This window comes from Triticum aestivum, chromosome 6A (assembly GCF_018294505.1).
Source record: "Triticum aestivum cultivar Chinese Spring chromosome 6A, IWGSC CS RefSeq v2.1, whole genome shotgun sequence".
Lineage (NCBI taxonomy): Eukaryota > Viridiplantae > Streptophyta > Magnoliopsida > Poales > Poaceae > Triticum > Triticum aestivum.
This window is the reverse complement of record NC_057809.1, coordinates 9,228,644-9,251,296: the sequence shown is the minus strand read 5'-3', so window position 1 is coordinate 9,251,296 and position 22,653 is coordinate 9,228,644. Positions and strand designations below refer to the sequence as shown.

The following is a 22,653-nucleotide window of genomic DNA, read 5'->3' as shown; positions in this document are numbered from 1 at the left end:
CGCCCATCGGAATACACTGTTGAATGTTTGGTGTGTTTGCAATGTTTCACGGTGGGATGACATTCGTGGAAGTTGTAGCATAGAAACAAAACAGGTCCTCCAAAAAATGCTATTTTTGAAAGCATTTTAGAGCGTTGATTTTATTTATTTATTTTCGCCATGACTCCGTGAATGTCATTACATGATGAAACTTTACAAACACTCCTTTTTCCAGGGGAATTTGCAAGCACTGAAACATTCAACAATGTTTGGCATAAATAAACAACTTTCTTTTAATGAATTTTCTCACTATTTCTTCAAATTGACAGTTCACGGAGTAGAATAGTACTTTCACTTTAAAATAAATCATAATGAAAGTAACATAGGTAGTAATATGCATGTATCATAGTGAAAAAAAATATGATGTGAAAAATAATCTGGGGTTCATTTACAAAACACGACGCGCACGCGTGGCGTGAGGCGGGCAACGGGAACCACTTCTTCTTTTGTCAAGCTCCAATAGCATCTGAAAGAGGAACCCTTATAAAAAGGTCCAACTCTTTTTCCAAATCTGTGGGAAACCACAAGTGTGGGACGAGAGATCTGTTGGTTTCTCTATGTGTGACTGGTTACTGTACAAACATCACCTGAGTCACCACAGGCACAATGAGGTGCAACTTGAGCTGAGCACAAACTCGACTATTCATAAACAGACATATGACCACCACTCTACTGATGAAAATCATCAATTGGAAACCAATGATAATGTTGAGAAAAATACAACCAAAGCAGAAAAAATGAATCCTAGCCAATCACAAAACTCCAATCCTGGCCAATCACAGCAACCTAGCTCAATTTCAGAAAATGGCCCCAGTTCAATAGACCAGCAGCAACGGGAGCTCTCTGTGTCCTACTCCTCTGCAACCTCGTCTGCGGGCGCGATGGCCTCGGTCTGCCCCGGGCTAAAGAAGTTGGCGGGCAGCACCAGCATCGGGTCATCGCTGCCGTCGTGTATGCGCAGGTACGCCAGGCCCAGAGAGTATCCCAAGGCCCGGGCCACAGGGACCGCCACCGCGTTGCCGACTTGCATGTACCTGCCAGCCAGCACCAGAATTCATTTCATGACCAACAGATGTTCAGTTTCAGTCTTGATTTATTTATGGAAATCACGACTAGCAGAGCAGTTCGTAAACTTGCCGCTCCTTGATGGGACCATCCAGGCGATAATAATCCGGGAACCCCTGCAGCCTTGCATTCTCACGGACGGTCAGAACTCGGGCCTGGCCCGGGTGTAGTATTCTCTGCAGGGAGCAACACGGAACACATTTAGAGATTCTAAACCTGACACTGTCGAAACTGAACAAAAGGTCATGTGCTTCCTAAATGGTCAGATCAGAAAATTGAGGTAGCTTGTGACAAAGCTGACCTGGCTGTGTGGGTTTGCACTGGTTACCACTGTAGGAACCGTCTCATCCCACCACAATCGTCCAAACGGCCTGTAAATGCATCGCAGCGTGTATCTTGAGAACAGCATCAACAACCTAGTATAGTTTCAGAAAAGAAAATAAGTAAGGCACTAACCTGAGAGATTTGCCACTCCTGAACTTGATTGCATATTCAGGGACCTGGCCATACAGACATGCAATCTTCAGCAATTGTGACTAGAAAAGTCCTGACGATATTGGGCGGTGCAACACGTACCAATGGATTGCCAGACTCAAGGTAAACTCGTGGAATCTCAGGGTCAAACTCAGCGACGTTGTTTGGCCCTACTCTTACACCTTCCAGGTCACGGAAGTTGGCTCCCTAAGTGAGAATTCAAAATTTTCACAAAGGGAAGAGGAGTAATCACACAAGAAACATTTCGAAAAAATTCAGCCACCTACCTTCTCAAATGGTATTCGCTTAACGCGCTCGTAATCATCTTTATTCAACTTCAGAGGACAGTGATCCATTAGCTTGCCTTCTCCAGGACCGGTTTTATCACCGAATGAGTAGTCCAACATTTCTAGAACATTGGAACAACACTAATAAAAAATAGTAATTTAAATGCATAAACTGAACTGAAATGTGAAATGCAAAAGGAAAGGACTTTTCACAAACAAAAAAGATGAGCATATATTCGTCTTATCAAAAGAGCTATATAGTTACCTTTACGGCTAAGACGAATGTAGCGCTGAAATTCTGTCTTTGGTTTCACAAGGTATTCAAGTACGTCATCAGCTTGATCGTTACCAACCTGCATAACAGATGTAAGACGATATGTGGAAAATATGACAAATAGAAGTCAAGTAAATACATGCCTTCGGTAAATCTGAGATCGCATCTTCAAGGACCAAGGCATTCTTCAAGGTTGGATTTTGAATTTCGTCATATGCCACAACGCTTTGCTGCAACGAAAAATAAGCTCGTCAGCATATTTTCACTCCTCATAGGATTTCATTACGATCTTAATTTTATTATGGTTTTGCTTACCGTGAATGCATTCGGCGCCCCGCCTCGTATAACAACATTATGCGTGGGGAGAGGATGTTTTGGGAGCACCTGCATATCCAAATACAACTGATCAATCATCTCAGAAATAAATTTGTAAAAAAAACTGAAAGTGACAAAGAATATTAAAACAAACCATTGTAGTGAGGGCACCCCATAGGAAGGTGCGCATGCGGAACTGTGGAAGCCCGTAACAACCTGCTAACATAATACCCAGCCGAGACTGGTAGTTCATAGCCACCAACCGGCTCAACGCATACCTACCTAGATATCCTTCGGCAAATTGCAGTATATCCACCACATTTTCCATCAAAACGAACTTCGGCCGCAAATAGGAAACGATGTTCATAAAAGTGACCAGCTGCCTATTCTTATCATCATTTAGTGGGTCGTCACGGTTTCTGAACCGATTTAACCCGCTTATCCCTTGACAAGGTGGCCCCCCACACAAGACATCTACATCACCCTTTAAAAGTATAACAGAACAAATAAACAACATCAGGAATCTGATATTCAGGTACAAAATTACGGAGAAAGAATAGCAAGTACTCACAGGCAGTGGTAATACTTTTCGCATGTGGCCTTCTTGAACAAACTCCTTTATTTTTAAAGGGCAGTCACTGAACATTAAAAAAGAATCAGTGAACTGTGCATAGATCTTTCTGGATAACTGCAACGGAAATAGACATTATTATGTAATAGGAATATGTCAAATTAGATACAAACCTAAGGTTTTTAATGGGCTCCCAGGTATCCTCTTCGGGACCATATCCCTTCCATTGCACCTGTTCAAGAAAATATCACACCAACCTAAGTAACAGAAGTATGAGCACTAGAAATGAGCTAGATGGACAGTGTAGCACTTTGAAATAAATGCAACTTTTCCTATCAATGCCACCATAGCAGATATCAGTGAGTTTTTGCACGACATATTCGTCCTTTTCGAGTTCACCCTCTTCCTCCTCATCGTCCATCGGAGGAGGTGCCTCAGCATTATTACCATGGACATATTGGTCACATAGAACTGCCCATTCTTTTAAAAGAGATAGAAAATCATCCGCCTTCTCGTTCCGCACCTATATTCAGAAATCACATCTAGTCAAGATAGAACAAGAGGATTTGTACCAGCCAAAAAGAATTAAAGATTCATGAGCCAACCTCGGTCTTGGGATGGTTGGACTTCAAGCTATTGCACGCGTAGCTGTTAAAATCAACAGCCCACCTCTACAAATATAAAAAAGAAAGAAATTATAGACATAATGAAGGGTGGTCGACAAATTATTCTCCAAATAAATATAAGCCTAAGTAATACCGTCTCAAGTTTCAATCCAGCTAGTGCAGCGCCCAAGCACAATCCAGTGGACATGCCACCGCAACCAGAATAAAGGTCAAGTAGCGTTGCAGTTGCCACAGAGGTGTCAACCTCCGAATCAGCATCCGAAGAAATCCCTGAAATTTCATTTATATCTACACGCAAAACACACCTTCAGTTATAATACTGAACTGGCAAGATTATTCAACAGATCATTAAAATTACTGAACATGCTGATCTCATGTCCTAATTGCCCAAGATTATAGGTGATATCTACCAAAGATAAGTTAACTAATAGATGAAAATTCCTAGGCCCATGATGCCCCTTAGTTAATTCTATCTTTTTCTACCAAAAATATTCTTGCATGTTTGAACACAGCTTATATGCACAGAAAAAATATGTCATCCTAATGTCTACCAAACCTATCCGCAGAATTAACATTCCAAACGCAGAAAGCATGGACAATGAGATTGGATTAAACTTAACCTAGAATCCTAGATTATGATCGACATGGACAGATGGGATTTGTTTTTACATATTCTCTAAAATGTTTATCTCCCAGGAGTTAATTTACATGACTAAACAGGTTAAACTTAGCAACAATATTGGAAATATTTAAACATTAAGGAGGCACTGATCTCACATGTACGGGGCGTGAGTGGGTCCTTCTAACTCTTGATAAGGCGAATGAGGAGCGTACACACCTCCTTTTCATCTGGTGGCGAGCATGGCACCTTAGAAACAACATTATATTTGGTGACGGGAAAGATACAATAAAGGCATCAGCAGAATTCCTAGAAAGTTATGCTAGCTCCTATGCGGCGATCAGAGCGGGACAGTCGCTACCTGACTTTAAAGGAAAAGAAAAAGTGATGCCAGACATTTCATTCCGTGAGACTAAACAGAGAGTTGCAGATTATCAATGGGCCAGACCTAACTCAGGTTGGCTCAAACTAAATGTTGATGCAAGCTTTATTCAGGAGACAAACCATGGAGCTTGGGGGGCTGTTCTACGAGATACAAATGGGGCGGTGATTGGATCTGCTTGGAACACAATCAGTAACTGCGCTAGTGCTGAGGCGGCCGAAGCTGAAGCCTGTCTTGAAGGAATCCGAGATACCATGCAGTTCATAGACCGGCCAGTAGTTATTGAGAGCGACTGTGTGAATGTCATCCAACAAATTTCTTCAAAGGACTTTAATAGATCTCCCATTGGTAGCTTGTGTAGGGAAATTCAGAGTTTGCTGGGCCAACTCCCTGATTTTACTATTGCTAAGATCTCTAGAAATGGCAATAGGGTTGCCCACGCTCTCGCTAGTTTTGGTAGGAGTGGTGTGAGTAAGGGTGTGTTGATCGGTTCAGTTCCAGCCTGCGTGTTGCGACTGGTCGATGATGATTGTAATGAACCTATGTTGATTATTTAATATAATACACACCTTTTTCAAAAAAAAAAACTTAGCAACAATATTGGAAATATTTAAACATTAAGGAGGCCAATAATTAGCTTGCATAATTGAACAGAGTTATAGGTTAGCAGCAATAATTGCCATTTATGATATTTACTGACTGTTTTAACAAACGAGTTACATCCTAATTTCTATTGAACGTATCAGGTTGAAATAACATTTTGAAGGAAGAAAGCATGGGCATAAGACAATGAGTTTAGATTTTAACTTAAACCAGATTATGATCAACATGGTCTGATGGGAAAAAAATTCACATGTTGGTTAAAATGCTCAACTCTTAGGAGTTAATTTACAAAACTAAACAGAGTTACAGCAAATTATAGCAACAGTATTGAACATGTTTAAAGCATTAGATAGGTCAATAAAAAGCTTGCATAACTGAAATGAGTACAAAGGTCACAGCAGCAATTACCATTTGTGATATTTTCAAAGGTAGAGTAGGGCACAGTGTACGACATGTCGTAGTACAGATCGCTGTCAGCCGCTAGTTGGGCTTTTGCTTCCAGATCAAGCTAAAACGTGGAGTTAAAAAAAATGAGAAGCATTTCATCAAGGAGGGGAGACACAGTTGTGAACAAGAGCAGTAACCTTGGGATCGACTTGCAGTATTTTAACCTTGGACACAATACAGTCAAGCGGGTTGTCGTTCCTCTCGTCAGAGAGGAAGACCCGCTTGGGATCATGACTATGATCATCAACCAATTTCGCGGTCGAGATCACCGTGTCCTCCGATCGGAAGAACCAACGGCAGTTGAAGTACTTGACGTGGTCTGTTCCCTCAAAAAGTTCGGTGATTCTACCAATGAAATGGGGCTTTCCTTCCTCTGCCTAAACAGGAGTGATGATAAAGGAATCAGGAATGAATAAACCTATGCAAACATCTAACAGATAGCAAGGATATTTTTTTACATCAGCAGAAACCATATTCACGGAGAAAGGTGTCGTATGGATGCAGTTTGGTACTCCCTCCGATCCGTCTTATCTGTCACTAGAAAAGGACTGAGATAATACAGCTCGGTAGTATAACTAGCGACAATTTTTTCGGGCCAGAGGAGTACCCAAAATGGCATTAAGCAATGCAAGCTGAGGTGTAAATTCATTTTGTACAAACCGTGGCATTAAGGTGAGCGAGTATTACAACTCTGTTTGTAAAGCGTCCCTAAAGCGTCGCTTAAGCGTTAGAGCGCCCTCCAGGCTCAAAGCGTCCAACTCGCTTTAGACATGTGTCTAAGGCGTCCGCCTTAGACACTAAAGCGTCTGAAGCGCCTGCTTAGGCGTCCTGATTGGCGCTTTAAGGCAGAGAGGACGCCTTAGACTTGCCAGGCAGGGTACAGAGATTCCTGGCAGGGAAACAGGGCTGGGCTCACATTTGAAACAGTTACAGGAGGGGAAAGAAAGAGAGAGAACCAAAACCAGAGCGTGCAAATATCCAGGCTTTCAGCTCTTTCCTCTCTCCTCTGGCAGCAGCTTCCTCAGATCTGCACCAGCCTTTTCTGCTCTGTTGTGTGTTATGCTATGCACAACTCCTCTGCTGTTAGGTGCTACTGCCTCTCTTATAGCAATTGGCTAGTTGCTTACTGCTTAGTGGATGGATCAGAATATATGGGCTCACTGGTGGATTAGAATCAACATATATATGTCTCACTAAATGGTGCTCTATTATACTGCCCATCAGGTTCAGAGTCTGTCTAAAGCGTCGCCTCGCTTTACGCTTTATCGCTTAAGCAGTGAGGCGCCCCCCTAGCGCCTCGCTTCGCTTTACCGCTTTATAAACATAGATTACAAAGCAGGAAACATGGAGGCAACCACATTAGGCGCATGAACAGAGCATTACGATGACGGTCAGCCATCGAGTACTTGACAGCAGCATGCATAACCGCAATGGCATGAGCTGTTGAAAAGAAGCATTATGATGGCACCCTGATAATTAATAACAACAAAAGAAAGAAAGAAAAACAGAAGCAATGATAGCAGCAAGCATAACAGCGGTCACATGAGTTGTGGAGGCAGAACAGTAGCATGAAAAAGTGTAAAAGATAGCGAGTATTCTTTTACTGCAGCAGCCATATGCAGAGCCACATGGGCCCAATTGGGTACCAGAGGAAATGCATCTACGCAGCAAATTTTCTACAGAGAAGTAGAGTAGTCATGCTGATTAACAATGATGATAGGACCGTCGATCTCACAGCAGAAGCATATGACGGAGTGATACTAACCATAACAGCCTACCTAAATAACAATGATGATGAATGGAGCAACCATTCATTAGCAGCAAGCATAACCGGAAACATGTAGTAAAAGATACTCCATTGAGGAGCAACATGTTGATAAGCAGAGGAAGACGATTACCACTACATACACATCGTCACGGAGGTTATAGACGATTCCTTCCACCTTGGCTGCCCAGTAATGGCAGCGCGCCTTCACCTCCTCCTCCTCCTCCCCATTTCTGCCCAGACGAACGCGGATGCAGAAATCCCTAAGCATTCAGCACAGTATCCACACACCACACACACGCTCAGAGAACAGACACAAGGGGAGGGGGCGTGAGCTACCTGCGCTGGCGGTGGTAGCGGTGGGGAAACTTGGCCCGAGCTTCGTCGGCGGGGATGGGGTCCCCGACGAACTCGGGGTCGCCATCCTCCCTGGGCGGACGCCCCCTTGTCGCGCGCTCGGTCACGACGAGCGGCGGCTCGTCGGCGGACCTCCGCTTGCGGGCCGGCGCCATTGCGGGTTGTGGAGAGTGGGGGGAAGAGGAGAGCGGCCGGATGGTGGGGGTCGCTGGTGCCAGTGCCGGCGTCTCCGCCTCCGGGGCACCAATGTCGGGGATGGATTTTTATTTTATTTTTTTGAGCAGTATGTCGGGGATGGATTGGAGCCCGCTCCGCTCAGTGCGAGCCCGTTCGGGTGGAAGCAAGCAAATCCACTCGAGCTGGGCCGGCCCACTACTGCGGGAGGCCATAAGCTCTTTTTCCTGTATATTTTTTGCGTTTTCTGTTTTCTTTTTCGCTTTTTTACTTTTGTTTATACTTTAAAATATCATATTATACCATTCTTCAAGAATTTGAAAATGTTGAAAAAGTATTTTTATTTTTCTGTATACTTTTGTTTACAAAAGCACTCTTCAAGAAACATTTGAAAATGTTGATCAAGTATTTGTAAAATGTTGTACGACTACTTGAAATATGTTGAACAAGTATTTGAAAAAATGTTGATCATGTATGTAAAATTTTTGAACAAGTACTTTTAAAATGTAGAACATGTATTTGAAAACTGTTGAACAAGTATTTAAAAAAATTTGAACAAGTATTTGAAAAAATGTTGATCATGTATATAAAAATGTTGAACAAGTATTTTTTAAATGTAGAATACGCATTTTAAAAATGCTGAAAAAGTGTTTTAAAATTAATTAACAAGTATTTGAAAAAAATGTTGATCATTAATATAAAAATGCTGAACACGTATTTCTAAATGTACAATATGTATTTTAAAAATGCTGAACAAGTATTTAAAAAATATTGAACAAGTATTTGAAAATAATGTTGATCATGTATATAAAAATGTTGAACAAGTATTTTTTGAATGTAGAATACGCATTTTAAAAATGCTGAAAAAGTGTTTTAAAATTAATTGACAAGTATTTGAAAAAAATGTTGATCATTAATATAAAAACGTTGAACACGTATTTTTAAATGTAGAATATGTATTTTAAAAATGCTGAACAAGTATTTAAAAAATATTGAACAAGTATTTGGAAATAATATTGATCATGTATATAAAAATGTTGAACAAGTATTTGAAAAAAGGTTGAACAAGTATTTGAAATTTTTTATCATACATATATAAATGTTGAGCAGGTATTTTAGAAATGTTGAACAAGTATTTGAAAAATATTGAACAAGTATTTGAAAAATGTTGAACAAGTATTTGAAAAAAATTGATCATGTATATAAGAATGTAGAATGAAAAACAAAAAGAAACAAAAAAACCCAAAAAAATGAAAACCAAATAAGAAACAAAATAAATCAAAGGAAAAAGAAAATGAAAAAACTGAAGAAACAAATGAAAAAAGGCAGAGAAAAATAAAATAAAACAAGAAACAGAAAAAGGAGTAAACCCGACACTTTTAATCTATAAGTAGGGCGCGCCCTAGCATTTATCACGAACACTGTGCTAACCTAGTGGTTAGCTTCACTACTTCTCATGGAGGAGACCCAGGCTTGAATCCATGGGAGCTCTTATTGGAACCTTACTGTGTCAAGCTGCGCGCCGACGCACAGGCTGGCCGAACTAGTGATGCACAGATCGTTGACGAGTGACGCTAGCCACTAGGGCGAATGACTACTAGTGAAAGACTTTAGCGCAATGGTTTTAAGAATTCACTAGAGCGGGATATTTAGTGCGGCCTAATCATTTACTGAACTGTATAGTTTTTTGAATTATTTGAACAAATTTTTGAAAACATGGAGAATTTTTTGAAACAATGTGAACGATATTTGAAATTTCTATACAATTGTTTTTTGAAAAGGGTGAAAAACAAAACACAAATGTTGAAACTATTTGTTTTTTTTTCAAAAAACGCCAACATTTTAGTGCAGCCTAATCATTTACTGAACTATATAGTTTTTTGAATTATTTGAACAAATTTTTGAAAACATGGAGAATTTTTTGAAACAATGTGAACGAAATTTGAAATTTCTATACAATTGATTTTTGAAAAGGGTGAAAATAAAAACACAAATGTTGAAACTATTTGTTTTTTTTTAAAACGCCAATATTTTATTTGAAAGCGGACATTTTTTGAAATTCCTCAAAGATTTTTTGAATTACCGAACAAAATTTGAGAACTTTGTTTAATTTGTGAAATTATTAAGTTTCCGATCAATACAATTTTAGCATCAATGATAAACCTTTATCATGAATAAGGAAATATAAAATAACAACTTTATTATTGCCTCTAGGGCATATTTCCTTCAGTATGTTCATGCCTAGTAGTAGCTTCACATTGGGTCTAGAAAGTGATTTTTTTGAAGCTTGACAATCACAATATTGGTCATACAAGCAATTCATGAATGATTAGTATAAGGAAGAGAACTTTCACATACAAATATATTATCTTGGACATCTTTTATGATTGCTAATACCCATTAATTATTTTCAAACTTGAGCAAATTAGTTGAAGATGGGCAAGGAATACAACGTAATGAGTTATGGTTGTGTATATTTGTATAGAAGTTATATTCTTATGGATCCTCCAACATGTGGTGTGATAACCCACAAGTATAGGGGATCGCAACAGTTTTCGAGGATAGAGTATTCAACCCAAATTTATTGATTCGACACAAGGGGACTCAAAGAATATTCTCAAGTATTAGCAGTTGAGTTGTCAATTCAATCACACCTGAAAGACTTAATATCTACAGCAAAGTATTTACTAGCAAAGTAGTATGGAAGTAACGGTAATGGTGGCAAAAGTAACAATAGCAGTTTTTGTAGAAATCTAACAGTGGCAACAGAAAAGTAACTAAGCAAAGATCAATATGTGTAAAGCTCGTAGGCAATGGATCAATGATGGATAATTATGTCAGATGCGATTCCTCATGCAATAGTTATAACATGGGGTTATACAGAACTAGCTCTAGTTCATCAATGTAATGTAGGCATGTATTCTGAATATAGTCATACATGCTTATGGAAAAGAACTTGCATGACATCTTTTATCCTACGCTCCCGTGGCAGCGGTGTCCTATTGAAAACTAAGGGATATTAAGGCCTCCTTTTAATAGAGTACCGGACCAAAGCATTAACACTTAGTGAATACATGAACTCCTCAAACTACGGTCATCATGGGGAGTGGTCCCAATTATTGTCACTTCGGGGTTGCCGGATCATAACACATAGTAGGTGACTATTGACTTGCAAGATAGGATCAAGAACTCACATATATTCATGAAAACATAATAGGTTCAGATCTGAAATCATGTCACTCGGACCCTAGTGACAAGCATTAAGCATAGCAAAGTCATAGCAACATCAATCTTAGAACATAATGGATACTAGGAATCAAACCCTAACAAAACTAACTTAATTACATGGTAAATCTCATCCAACCCATCACCGTCCAGCAAGCCTACGATGGAATTACTCATGCACGGCGATGAGCATCATGAAATTGGTGATAGAGGATGGTTGATGATGACGATGGTGATGGATTCCCCTCTCTGGAGCCCTGAACGGACTCCAGATCAGCCCTCCCGAGGAAGATTAGGGTTTGGCGGCGGCTCCGTATCGTAAAACGCGATGAATCCTTCTCTTTGATTTTTTTCCTCCCCGAAAGTGAATATATGGAGTTGGAGTTGAGGTCGGTGGAGTCCTAGGGGACCCACGAGGTAGGGGGCGCACCCGGGGGGGGGGTGCCCTGCACCCTTGTGGACAAGGTGTGGGGCCCCTGATACTGATTCTTTCGCCAGTATTTTTCATTAATTCCAAAACGTGTCTCCGTGGATTTTCATGTCATTCTGAGAATTTTTTTTTCTGCACAAAAATAACACCATGGCAGTTCTGCTGAAAACAACGTCAGTCCGGGTTAGTTCCATTCAAATCATGCAAGTTAGAGTCCAAAACAAGCGCATAAGTGTTTGGAAAAGTAGATACATTGGAGACGTATCAACTCCCCCAAGCTTAAACAATTGCTTGTCCTCAAGCAATTCAGTTGGCAAACTGAAAGTGATAAAGAAAAACTTTTACAAACTCTGTTTGATCTTGTTGTTGCAAATATGTAAAGCCAGCATTCAAGTTTTCAGCAAAGATTATGAACTAACCATATACACAATAACATTTAGGTCTCATGTTTACTCATATCAATAGCATAATCAACTAGCGAGCAATAATAATAAATCTCGGATGTCAACACTTTCTCAAAACAATCATAACATGATATAACAAGATGGTATCTCGCTAGCCCTTTCTGAGACCGCAAAACATAAATGCAGAGCACCCTGAAGATCAAGGGCTGACTAGACATTGTAATTCATGGTAAAAGAGATCCAAGCACATTCATACTCAATATAAATTAATAGCAATGCATGCGAATGACAGCGGTGCTCTCCAACTGGTGCTTTTTAATAAGAGGATGATGACTCAACATAGAAGTAAATAGATAGGCCCTTCACAGACGGAAGAATGGATTTGCAGAGGTGCCAGAGCTCGAGTTTTGAAATAGAGATAAATAATATTTTAAGTGGCATACTTTCATTGTCTACACAACAACCAAGAGATCTCGATATCTTCCATGCTACACACATTATATGCGGTTCCCAAACAGAATGGTAAAATTTATACTCCCCCAACACCAACAAACATCAATCCATGGCTTGTCCGAAACAACGGGTGCCATCCAACTAACAACAATCCTGGAGGAGTTTTGTTTGCAATTATTTTGATTTGATTTGAGCATGGGACTGGGCATCCCGGTTACCGGCCATTTTCTCGTGAATGATGAGCGGAGTCCACTCATCGTGAGAATAACCCACCTAGCATGGAAGATATAGATAGCCCTAGTTAATACATGAGCTATTCGAGCATACAAAACAGAATTTCATTTGAAGGTTTCACTACAAAAAATACACTTCCGTGATGATACGTGTTTGTCACAGTAGGTCACGTTTTCTGTCATGCATGTACATCCATGACAAATTTATGACAGAATCAAGATAGTCATACCTGTGCTGTCGTAGAAGTGTTCCATGACATTATCAAAATTATCATCACGAAAGTGTCCACTTCCATGACGATAAATCGCGCGTCACGGAAGTGCTTTCGTCAAGGGTGACCGACACGTGGCATCCACCGTAACGGAACGCCATTAAGCTATCGGGTCCGGTTTTGGATCCGATAACCCGTTAAAAGCTCGAACCAATGGGGATTTTCCACGTGTAAAATCATCATTGGCTGTAGGAAACACGTGTCAGCTCCGCGTTGGCACAGGTGTCACTCATCCAATGGGCGAGATGCGCCTATGATATGTTAACACGTGGACTGACCCAAAAGTGACCCATAAAGTTTAAATGGGCCGGCCCAACTAAAGGCCCACAAGATTTTGCGGAACATAATGGGCTGGCCCAGCTAAAGGCCCACAAGATTTTGCGGGCCATAATGGGCCGGCCCAGGTAAAGGCCCACAAGATTTTTGCGGGCCATAATGGGCTGGCCTAGGTGAAGGCCCACAAGATTTTTGTGGACCATAATGGGCCGGCCCAGTTAAAGGCCCACGAGATTTCGCCGACATTAATGGGCCGGCCTAGCTGTAGGCCCACAATATTTTGAGGACCCTAATAGGGCGACCCATTAACTGGCTGCCATGTCGAATCAAATGATATTTCTGTTCTAATTTCTACCGCTTCTTCTCCCTCTGAATCAAACTTTTTTTTGCTGGGCCAGATGCCGACCCATATTTGATCCGGTCCATTAATGGTCTGCCACGTTCTAGGCCTAATAATGGCCCATATGAGATTCGGCCCATTAAAAGCCTACCACGTTCTGGGCCAAATTACGGCCAGATCAGGTCCGACCCTTTAAGAGGCTTTGGGCTAAATTATGGCCCATATCAGATTTGGCCCGTCAACTGGACGCTGTGCTTTTGGGCCCACTTGCTAAAGGCCCATTTAGTAATTCGGCCTGATATTAGTTTTGGCCTGTTAAGGGCCCGTTTAACATTTCGGCCCTATATTAATTTCGGCATGTTAAAAGCATGTCATATAGTTGGGCCTAACTACGGCTCGGTTTGCATCCGGCCTGCTCGCAGCCGATAATCTGATTGGGCCAAACAAGGACTAAGACAATTTTGGCCTGTTATAAGCCCATGATTTGATTGGCACATTCATGGGCCGGGGTCTATTTCGGCCTGCTGCCGGCCCGTGAGCTGTTCGGCACGTTTCAGTCCCAACCTACCTTTCAGCCTCCTAAAGGCCCATTGAGTTTTCTTGGGAAAATAGGGCCGGCGGTTTACTCGGCCTATTAAAGGCCCGAATCTACTAGTGGGCCAGTTTACACTTAGGCCTGTTAACGGACCAAGATGACAGGGCCCATGATGAGGATCATACATGGTGATTTGCATGACGGCCGTTTGGCCGGTTTACTACGAAGACATGATATATATACAGTAAAATAACTGCAGCATCATGTATAAGAAAAAAACCTCAAGCAGACAACAGATTACATACACTGGGCATCAAAGATCTCCACCAGTGCAACTAAACACGCCGAAAAAATAATATACAAAACCGGCAGCTCTTCAATAGAGTTCAAGAAAGGTTAGCCCTGCTCGGGAGCTGCAGCGCAAGCAGCTGAGCAAGCTAGTGAGACTGCACTTGTTTGACACTTATATCCTCCTCACTCTGAAAAATAAACAAGCAGACAGATGACAAGTTTTGCACATATAAGTATCAGTGCTGACAATTCATCACATTTCTTACTGACGAATAAAGTGACACAATTTAAAATAGCATTAACACAATATGTTATTGTTCAGGTCAAGACATGGCATGAAATGACATTGTGAAGGAGTTGACAGCAACACAACACCACTGGATTACAGATCAATAACTCATAAGTATCAATGGTTAGTGTGCTGTCAATTTATCCCATTTTAGATTGGCAAAATAAGATCACTTGCTCTGTATAGTTTAATTTACATGGTATGAAGAAGGAACTTGGTTGTATAACTGAAAACTTAAATTGAGAAGGACAAACTTTTGTTTATGAACTGGAGTACATAATAAACTTTAAACATGCGATTTGATGCAAACACCAAAAATAAACAGCTGTTGCAGTCATGCCTAACCAAATATACACAACAAAGTTTGAAGGCTTGAGAAGGACAAACTTACATTATTCGTGAAGGTAGGCTCTATAAAGCATTTGTCTATGCTGATGGGGGGCAATTCAAGAAGTTTACCACAAAATCTTCTTCATAAGCATTGCCTTTATTCTACATTTTGCTGAGAGTAAATATAGATGTGACAATATAAGAAAAAATGGAGAATATTTAAGATAAGATGAAGAGTGATGCTACATAACCAAGTAGCTATAAATGTAAGTACCGCGATACAGGCAAAAGGTACAACCAAGAGCAATGCAGAGCTAAACTTCTTCAGTACCATCGGTGTTATCCAACCTTATGGCACTACAAGAAATATGTCTACTAGTGACCTTCTGTCAGTGACCCTAGAAGAATTGGTCATAGATCTATGACCATTTAAGACCAATTGGTCAAAACCTGTTCGGGGGGCTCCAAACCCTAAACTATAACGACCATTTTGGTCAGAAAGGTCGTAATTTCCTTACACAAAATGGTCATAAAGCATATAGCACTGGTCCGCTACCTTATTTCTAGCTGATCATGACCAATATAGATGGTCATAACCTTGTAAATTGTGGTGGGTTGCTATGACTAGGCGTCACCTCATCAGTTTTGCCTATGTGTCATGTCCATGTGTCAGTTTTTGCCCTAGGTTGTGAAGCAACCTATATTTCTGTCATTCCCAAAATTCCCAAAACAAAATCATAAATTCTTTGGGTCATATCTTTGTCAAATATGTACAAAACCTTCCTTGCCTAGTTCAAAAATAATTCAACAATATTCATTTTCCTATTTTGTTCAAAAAAACACTTTGTGAAGGAAGTGCTATTTATATATTCTTGATTGCCCTCAAAATTTTTGGGCGCTCTTTCCTATCCAAATCATTGCAGCATGATAAAATTCATGTCCATTTGCCTAGTAAATCTTCCTCAACAAATTTCCAAAGTTTATGTCCACCTAGAAGCATTGTGAAGGAAGTACAAGATAGGAATATCGTTATCAGTTTAATTTTTGCGACATATTCTATATGCCAAAGTCATAACTCTACACAAAAGTTTAGCTCTATCTAACAATACATGTGAGCTCACCATCGAATCTTTGTTCGTGGTAATATTTTTAGTTTGTGAAGCAACTACATTTTATATTGCTTTATAATTGCTGAAAACTTGCCAGGACATTACCCTGACTATAGAAACCCACTACACCGAATTTCAGCATAATCCTATCATCTATGTAAGCCCAACTTCAATTTCTATTTTCTGTCCAAATTGGCACATTTCAAAGGAAGTGCTATCTAGACACCTCGTATTGTCCTCAAACTTTTTGTACCATCTTACATATAAAAATCATTGCCACATTCCAATATTCAGCTCCATTTTCCTATTAAGTCTTCCTCAGAAAATTTATAAAGTTTCTATCCAGAGAGAAGCTTTGTGAAGGAAGTACAAGCTAGGATTATCCAAATGGTATAAAACTTTTACAGTGCTTTAATATGCCCAAATTACCATACTCCACAAAATTACAGCTCAATCCACTTATCCATTTGAGCCCAGATTCAACATCCATATTTCTGCCCGATGTGGTACTTTGCAAAGAAAGTGCCATCCAAACTCCTCCATTTGAGCTAAAAATTTGCCAAGACAGTCTCCCTAGTAGATGATCATCCTCAGCCAAAACTCAGGCCCATTAGCCTTGTGAATTTCCCGTACCACTTATCAAACACTTGGCTACTAATTCATTTTTGAGCATAGTTCGGTCTCCTCGTGAGATCCTTCTGTTGTTATTTTCTTCCTAGCATCTACCTAAGGAGTTCCCAACCTACTAGACATGCCTAGTCTACCCAGAACACATGGCAATGCCACGGTCAGGCGGTGACCACGCGGCGGGCATGCGAGTCTACGCGCTTTGGAGTTGGGGCCCTGGGCCACTGTCCAAACCACAATGTATCACCACAAAACCATGTATTTATGATTAAATAGATACTTATGTAACTAGAAACAATTTTTGGAAAAAATAAAGAGTAAACTATAAGGCAGCTGCAGTTCAAATTTGACACGTTTCCTTCTGAATGGGCGAAAATTTGTCTTTCATGAGAGATGGATAAAAACTTTTGACACCCAACCATTTTGTCAATTGTGCATTAAATATTGGCTATTATTTTAGAAAATTGATTTGGTCCAATTTTGCAACAAATATATGGTAGGTCCTTCACAAAAAAACTCATTTCGGGCACTCAAAAAATGGAAAATGAATTTTCCGTGCAAAGAAAATGAAAACTTCCTTAGGAAACATTGTTTGGAATTCCAAGATGCACCCTTCTGCACAATATGAGATCATTTGAACAAACTATGCCATGAATGTGGCCATAAGATTGATCATTTGGCTTGAAAGCCATGAATCTTCACGCATGATAACTCATTTCTGAGAACACCTTTTTAAAATAATTGCCGTAGTACAAGTTTATTATTTTTCCTCGTAACTTGGTCACATATAATGACACAATGCGAAGGTTTTCCAATTTTTTGATTGTTTTTGAATTTTTTATGCCCGTTTCAAAATGCGGTCAAAACGGCGGGCTTGACCGTTCCTAGCTAGTGGTTGAATCTTGGAAAACTTTTGATATTTCTCTGATTAAATAGATACTTATGTACCTAAAAATGATTTTTGGAAAAAATAATGAGCAAACTATGAGGCAGCTGCAGTTCAAATTTGACCCGGTTCCTACTGAATCGGCGGAAATTTATCTTCTTCACCAGAGGTGGATCGAAACTTTTGACACCCAACCATTTTGTCAATTATACATTCAATATGGCCTATTATTTTATAGAATTGATTTGATCCAATTTTGCAACAAATATATGGTAGGTCCATCACAAAAAAAAAACTCATTTCGGGCACTCGAAAAATGGAAAATGAATTTTCCATGCAAAGAAAATGAAAATTTCCTTAGGAAACATTGTTTGGAATTCCAGGATGCACCCTTGTGCACAATATGAGACCATTTGAACAAACTATGCCATGAATGTGGCAATAAGATTGATCATTTGGCTTGAAAGCCATGAATCTTCACGCATGATAACTCATTTCTGAGAACACCTTTTTAAAATAATTGCCGTAGTACAAGTTTATTATTCTTCCTTGTAACTTGGTCACATATAATGACACAATGCGAAGGTTTTCCAATTTTTTGATTGTTTTTGAATTTTTTATGCCCGTTTCAAAATGCGGTCAAAACGGCGGGCTTGACTGTTCCTAGCTAGTGGTTGAATCTTGGAAAACTTTTGATATTTCTCTGATTAAATAGATACTTATGTACCTAAAAATGATTTTTGGAAAAAATAATGAGCAAACTATGAGGCAGCTGCAGTTCAAATTTGACCCGGTTCCTGCTGAATCGGCGGAAATTTATCTTTTTCACCAGAGGTGGATCGAAACTTTTGACACCCAACCATTTTGTCAATTATACATTCAATATGGCCTATTATTTTATAGAATTGATTTGATCCAATTTTGCAACAAATATATGGTAGGTCCATCACAAAAAAAACTCATTTCGGGCACTCGGAAAATGGAAAATGAATTTTCCGTGCAAAGAAAATGAAAACTTCCTTAGAAAACATTGTTTGGAATTCCAAGATGCATCCTTGTGCACAATATGAGATCATTTGAACAAACTATGACATGAATGTGGCCATAAGATTGATCATTTGGCTTGAAAGCCACGAATCTTCATGCATGATAGCTCATTTCTGAGAACACCTTTTTAAAATAATTGACGTATTACAATTTTATTATTTTTCCTCGTAACTTGGTCACATATAATGACACAATGCGAAGGTTTTCCAGTTTTTGATTGTTTTTGAATTTTTTATGCCTGTTTCAAAATGCGGTCAAAACAGCGGGCTTGACCGTTCCTAGCTAGTGGTTGAATCTTGGAAAAACTTTTGATATTTCTCTGATTAAATAGATACTTATGTACCTAGAAATGATTTTTTGGAAAAAATAAATAGCAAACTACAAGGCAGCTACAGTTCAAATTTGACCCGTTTCCAACTGAATCGGCGGAAATTTGTCTTTTTCACGAGAGGTGGATCAAAACTTTTTACACCCAACCATTTGGTCAACTAAGCATTAAATATGTCCTAGTATTTTAGAAAATTTATTTGGTACAATTTTGCAACAAATATATTATAGGTCCTTCACAAAAAAAACTTATTTTGGGCACTCGAAAAATGTAAAATTGATTTTTATCCAAAGAAAATGAAAACTCCCTTTGTCAATATTGTTTGCAAATCCACGATGTAAACTTGTGCAAAATATGATATTATTTGAACAAATATTTGATAGGACTTCCACAAAAAAACTCATTTTGAGAACTGAAAAATGGAATGAAATTTTTTATCTTGAATCGATCACGACCAATTTATATGGTCATATGGTCATCAAATGGTTTGCTGCGTTCTGATTGGACCATGAGCATATCACGCGGATCATGCATCAACCACCGTCGGATGCTTCCAAATCCAACGTCCCAAACCCACCTGTGCCGAAACCCTAGGTTTGTCCTCATGGATATTTTCCACCCACCCCCCGCCACCATTCTTTCTTTCTTTCTCTCCCTTCCCCTCAGATCCTCTCCCCTCTCCCCCGATGCAGATCCCCCTCGCCCCCTCGTCGCCGCCACCCACCCCTCTGAACCTCGCTGCCACCCACCTCCGCCGCCGCCCTCACTCTCCCCTGGTCTCCCTCGTCCTCGACCAACCTCGCCGCCGTGCAGGGGCTGGGTTGTCGCCGCGTGCTGTTCCTGCGGGTTGTCACTGGGGGGCCCGGCTCCCATGATTCGATCCAATCCTCTCCCCGATCCCACCTGCCCGCGGCGACCTCCTCCCAACCAGCCCCGCCAACGGCCTAGCAGTGAACCCTAGCCCCTCTCTCCCCCTCACACCACTCCTCCCTTCCAGATCGCCGTCGTCACCTCCTCCCTTCCAGATCGCCACCGCCAGCTCCCCGCCGTCCAAGGCCTCCCCCACCACCTCCTCCTCTCTCCCATCCCCTACCCTCACCGTGACGCTCCTGGCCGCCCTCGCCCCGCTCGCGCTTGCGCCCTCAGCGGCGTCCGAGATCCGGGCCGACCCGCGCACCATCATCCCGCTCGAGGAGTTCGACTTCTCCAACCAGGCCGTGCTGGAGCTGGAGCTCAACGTCACCGGCATCGCCATCGACCCTGCCCCGCCTCGTTCGGCCCTCGACCTCTCCCAGTTCGGCGCACGCGTCCTCTAGCGCCACCCGCGACCATCTCCCGTCACTAGGGTTTCGCTCGGCGTGGTCCGGCGACTCAGGTGCGTCCCTCCACTCCATCTTCTCCTCACAGCCCTCCCTCACTTTGTCACCTCGTGTTCTCTCCCTCCCAGATCCAGGATGCCGTCCTCGCTCAAGCACCGGGACACCATGGGCGCAGCACAGTGGACGGAAAGAGCTCCGTCGCTGGTCGCTCCCCGCCCCCAAACGCCATGGCGGCCTCGCTGCTCCTCCACGCCGCGCGAGCTGATACCTCGCCTCCCTGCTCGCCACCGTAAGCTCCGCCCTTCCTCTCCTCCCCTCCCCTAGTGTACCGTACCGTACCATACCGTCGCCTTTGTTTTTTTCTTTCTCTTCTCTTCTTGTGATGATGATGATGATGATCCTCTGGTTTGGTCTGCTGCGTGGTGGATTTTGGTGCCCGAGCGGTCTGCGTCTCGTGATCCTTTCCTTTCTTGCGCGGATTTGTTGTGTCGAATCCGGGGGTTCTCTGGGGTGCGCTGGGGTGGGGTAAACAGAGGACGACGCACTACCAAGTGCATAATTATGCTTGCTATTTATTACTCAGTCTTGCAGCATGCATCTTTCTTCAGATGGATTATTGTATTCTTCAGGGATTTTATTACAGTGCGCTGGGGTGGGGTAAACAGGGATTTTATTGCTACTAGTTACTGAATGGATGATGTGCATCTTTCTTCAGTTTGATTGAAAAATGTCCCCCTTTTTGTGCATGCATACATCTGCCCACTAATTAAGCCACCAGAATCTGTTAGTTAGGGCTCAATAATAATACTCTACTAGTGTTGTAGCCTGTAGAGGCGAGTCTGTATTCTGTTCTACACATGATGAAGCAATTATGGACTGCTGTTTGTTTCCTAGCTATGTACTGCCATCATATAAATGCCTGCCATGTTCTAGATTAGCCAACCATTGGTGGCTTGTTTCATTTTAATTTAAATGCCCATGGGTGCGTGCAAAGGGTGAACACACAACACACTAGTTAGTAAGTGCACAACTCTGCCTGTATACTTACCATTTGATGTGGTAAATATGCACCTACAAGGATTGCTACTGGTAACTGAATGATATGCATCTTCGACCAGGCCACCTACAACAAGCTACTCACTGAGGTGCCCAAGTACAAGCAGACCACGCCCTAGGTGATCTGTTCTTCTTGCTTGCTTTTTACCCGTGAGAATTGAGATCTCGGGATGGTGGGTTATGTGGATGGATGGCCCCTGGTGAAGTCTTTTGCTGTGATGCTCTGTTTTGGGGTCAGTCAGTAGTACTCTGTGATGCTCTGGTTCTCCTAGCATGGGGCATATATGATTTTGCTATGAAGTGTTTGCATGCCCTTTTGGATGCCGGTTTCGGCTGCTGCATCAGTTTTCATTACATCGGTAGCTAGTGGTGAACAATAATAACTCCACTTGTTAATGTTTTTATTACATCACTAGCTAGCGGTGAACAATAATAACTTATGGTTTATGTTGTGGCTTGGTGCAATGTAATCTTGTGGTACTTCCATGATTCTGCTAGCTGATTTTATATCTTACTGTATTCTTTATATTATAGCTGTCTCCCATGATTCTGCTCGTATCCAACCATTGTGTTTGCTTTGTTTCAGTTTCATTTTCCTTGACTTTGTTGTTTAATGTATCTGCCTGCAGATAGACTGGGATGATTCTGCACCAAGTCGGTCTTGTTGGGCACGCTCCTGTTATGGAGAAGCTTAAGATTTCTGACACCATTGCTCGTATGTTCTCTGGAGATGTTGGCATGGTTGACCTGTTGGTGGGACCAGATTGTGTCTGCTTTTGCCGGTGCAGGAGCTTCTTCCCCTGCACCTCTGTTGTCCGCATGTCTAGTTGATTGATTCCGCCCGCTTCCTGCTGAATCGTTCAGACTTTGTAGCGCTCATGAGCCTTTTATGTTGCGCCTATGCTTGATCTATGAAGTGATACATCTGAAATTTCCTACATATCTTAGTTGTTGGACCTAGTAGTTGCTGGTCCATTCTTGTGCATTGGTTCCGCTCTGAGAGTCTATTTGTTGCTTGCAATACTACTATTGATTTAACTAGATTTTGTAGCTTGTTGTCAAAACTTCAAACGACCTGAACTTGCGCAATGGTTCTAGTCCGAAAATCATCTGTATTCACAATGATCTGTTAGCTTGTAGTCAAACTTGATCATGAGTCTGTTAGCATGTAGTCAAACTTGAATATGAATTTGTATAGCTCTTTA

The 22,653-nt window shown here is 41.2% G+C and overlaps 1 protein-coding gene across 2 annotated transcripts; it reads right to left on the bottom strand.

The window, feature by feature from the left end:
* Positions 1–380: 380 nt before the first annotated feature.
* LOC123131626 (DNA (cytosine-5)-methyltransferase CMT3) lies at positions 381–8,118 on the bottom strand. Of its 2 annotated transcripts, XM_044551286.1 has the most exons (21): positions 7,807–7,993; positions 7,601–7,700; positions 7,035–7,142; positions 6,161–6,239; positions 5,840–6,079; positions 5,664–5,763; positions 3,785–3,939; positions 3,631–3,696; positions 3,336–3,548; positions 3,199–3,257; positions 3,026–3,092; positions 2,609–2,938; positions 2,455–2,523; positions 2,283–2,369; positions 2,131–2,218; positions 1,866–1,987; positions 1,681–1,785; positions 1,561–1,604; positions 1,406–1,475; positions 1,177–1,280; positions 381–1,073 (listed from the first exon to the last, which is right to left on the bottom strand). In XM_044551286.1, exons 4-21 carry the CDS (start codon positions 6,173–6,175, stop codon positions 890–892), a joined length of 2,118 nt encoding a protein of 705 aa, XP_044407221.1. In that variant the 5' UTR covers positions 6,176–6,239; positions 7,035–7,142; positions 7,601–7,700; positions 7,807–7,993; the 3' UTR covers positions 381–889. The 2 variants fall into 2 exon arrangements, with proteins under 2 accessions (XP_044407221.1, XP_044407220.1); XM_044551285.1 differs by lacking the exons at positions 6,161–6,239; positions 7,035–7,142 and having other exon boundaries at positions 7,807–8,118.
* Positions 8,119–22,653: the final 14,535 nt, after the last annotated feature.